Source organism: Leucopleurus acutus (assembly GCF_964270905.1).
Source record: "Leucopleurus acutus genome assembly, chromosome: 8".
NCBI lineage: Eukaryota > Metazoa > Chordata > Mammalia > Artiodactyla > Delphinidae > Leucopleurus > Leucopleurus acutus.
In genome coordinates, this window is record NC_139151.1 from 98207598 (window position 1) to 98210119 (window position 2522).

The 2522-nt window shown below is 41.2% G+C and overlaps 1 protein-coding gene across 1 annotated transcript; it reads left to right on the top strand.

Moving 5' to 3' along the window:
- Positions 1-297: 297 nt before the first annotated feature.
- LOC309965823 (olfactory receptor 9Q1-like) lies at positions 298-1245 on the top strand (the record flags this gene model as incomplete). Its single annotated transcript, XM_082845601.1, is given in 2 exon segments — positions 298-669; positions 673-1245. Coding segments are annotated over 2 exon segments (945 nt in total).
- Between the last annotated feature and the right edge of the window lie 1277 nt (positions 1246-2522).

The window sequence follows — 2522 nt, forward strand, 5'->3', positions numbered from 1 at the left end:
AAAGTTTGGTTCTGTGGTCATCTGACTGCAGGGGCTCACACAGCTAGTTAGCCATAAAAAGTGGGAGAAAAAGCACTCCTATTCTGAAAATGTTTCCCCACATCAGTTTTCTTGACATGTCACAGAAGTCCCTTAGAAGTAGGAGTTAAGACCAGGCATCTCTGAAGCCCCACGTAGCCCCTGGCATGTTTTGTCCATAGCACTTGTTCAATACATGTAACCTAGAAATACAGTTAATTCCTACTTATAGTTCCCTAACTTGCTCTCATCCTAGCCTTCTCAGGTGCCTCTCGCTTCATGGTAGAGAAGAACCTCACGTTGGTGACCAAATTCCTCCTCATGGCATTCATTGACTGTCCTGAATGGGCACTATCTCTCTTCCTCCTGTTTCTATTTATCTATCTCATCACCCCTTTGGGCATGATTATCCTGATCCGCGTGGATCTCCGACTCCACAGCCCCACATACTTCCTTCTGAGTCACCTCTCGTTCATGGACATCTGCTACTCGTTTGTCACTGTGCCTCTGATGATGGCTGTGTTGCTGGAGCACAGGGCCACTTTATCCTACACACTCTGTGCTGTCCAGTTCTTTCTCTTCACCTTCTTTGGCTCCATTGACTGCTACCTCCTGGCCCTCATGGCCTATGACCGCTATGTGGCCGTGTGCTGACCCCTGCTTTATGTCACTATCATGAGGAGGAAGGCCCGTTTGGGTTGTGTGTGTGTGTGTGTGTGTGTGTTGGGAGGGGCTTACGTTGCTGGTGTCTTCAGCGCCTTGGTGTGGAAGGTCTCAGCTTTCACGCTCTCCTTTTGTGGAACCAATGAGATTGACTTCATTTTATGTGACCTCCCTCCTCTCTTAAAGATAACCTGTGGGGACAGCTACACTCAGGAAGTGGTAATTATTGTGTTTGCCATTTTTGTCATCCCTGCCTGCATGGTGGTGCTTTTGGTGTCCTACCTGCTCATCATCTTGGCCGTTATGAGGATTCCCTCTGCAGGAGGCCGGGCCAAGACTTTCTGGACGTGTGCCTCTCACCTCACTGCAGTGTCACTCTTCTTCGGGACCCTCATCTTCGTGTATCTGAGACATAACTCTGGCCAGTCCTCGGAGGAGGACTGGGTGGTGTCTGTGTTTTACATAACAGTGATCCGCATGTTGAACCTTCTCATCTACAGCCTGAGGAGCAAGGAAGTGAAGGAGGCTCTGAGGAAAATTCTCAACAGAGCCAGGTTGTCTTAGCCATCCAACCTTGTTCAGCCTTGGAAATTCCTGAGAATCATCTCCTCTGTAGTGCCAGCATTCTGGGAACTCATTATTTATAGCACGCTCAATGTTTAGATGAATACATCATGGCATAAGGCATTAAAAAAGAACCAGAACTTTTAGTTCCAGGGACAGAAAGCAAGGAGAGAAAGAGGCAGCCTGAGAAGACATTGGAGTGAGATTTCTAGCTCTCAGGACAAGTGACAAAAGAATCTGAAGTTAATCCTGTGTAATTCAGATGTGGCACGCCTTACTACAAGACTACATTTTTTTTTTTGCAAATTTTCTATGAAAGATTTCCATCATACAGAAATGTTGAAAATAATGCATAATGAACTCCCTATACCCAATACTTAGATGTTTTTGTTTTATCACATATTTATAATCAATCTATTCATTTATACATCCATCAGTTCATCCACAAATCCACCTTATTTTTTGACGCATTTCAAAGTAAGTTGCAGACATCAGTATTAGTACTCTTCTACACTACATAATGTAGAATGATGTCATCAATTAGGATTCAGTATTTAGATTATGTTTATTTTTTCAAATGTTTTAAAATTGAACTATAGTTGATTTGCAATATTGTGTTAGTGTCAGGTGTACAGCATAGTGATTCAGTATTTTTGTAGATTATACTCCAGTATAGTTTATTACAAGATTAATGGCTGTAATTCTCTGTACTATACAGTATATCCTTGCTGCTTACTGTTTTATACATAGTAGTTTTTTTGTTTTCTTTTTCTTTTTTAACATCTTTATTGGAGTATAATTTCTTTACAATGGTGTGTTAGTTTCTGCTTTATAACAGAGTGAATCAGCTATACATATACATATATCCCCATATCTCCTCCCTCTTGTGTCTCCCTCCCACCCTCCCTATCCCACCCCTCTAGTTGGTCAGAGAGCACGGAACTGATCTCCCTGAGCTATATACATAGTAGTTTGAATATGTTAATCCCATACTCCTAACTTGTCCCTCCCCCTTTGGTAAACATAGGTTTGTTTTCTATGTCTGTGAGTCTGCTTCTGTTTTGCATATACATTCATTTGTATTATTTTTTTAGATTCCACATATAAGTGATATCACACTGTATTTGTCTTTCTCTGTCTGACTTATTTCACTAAGCATAATAGGTCCATCCATGTTGCTGCAAATGGCAGTATTTCTTTTTTATGGCTAAGTAATATTCCATTATATATAATTATGTGCCTATATATATATATGAATATCTTCTTAATCCAACTAT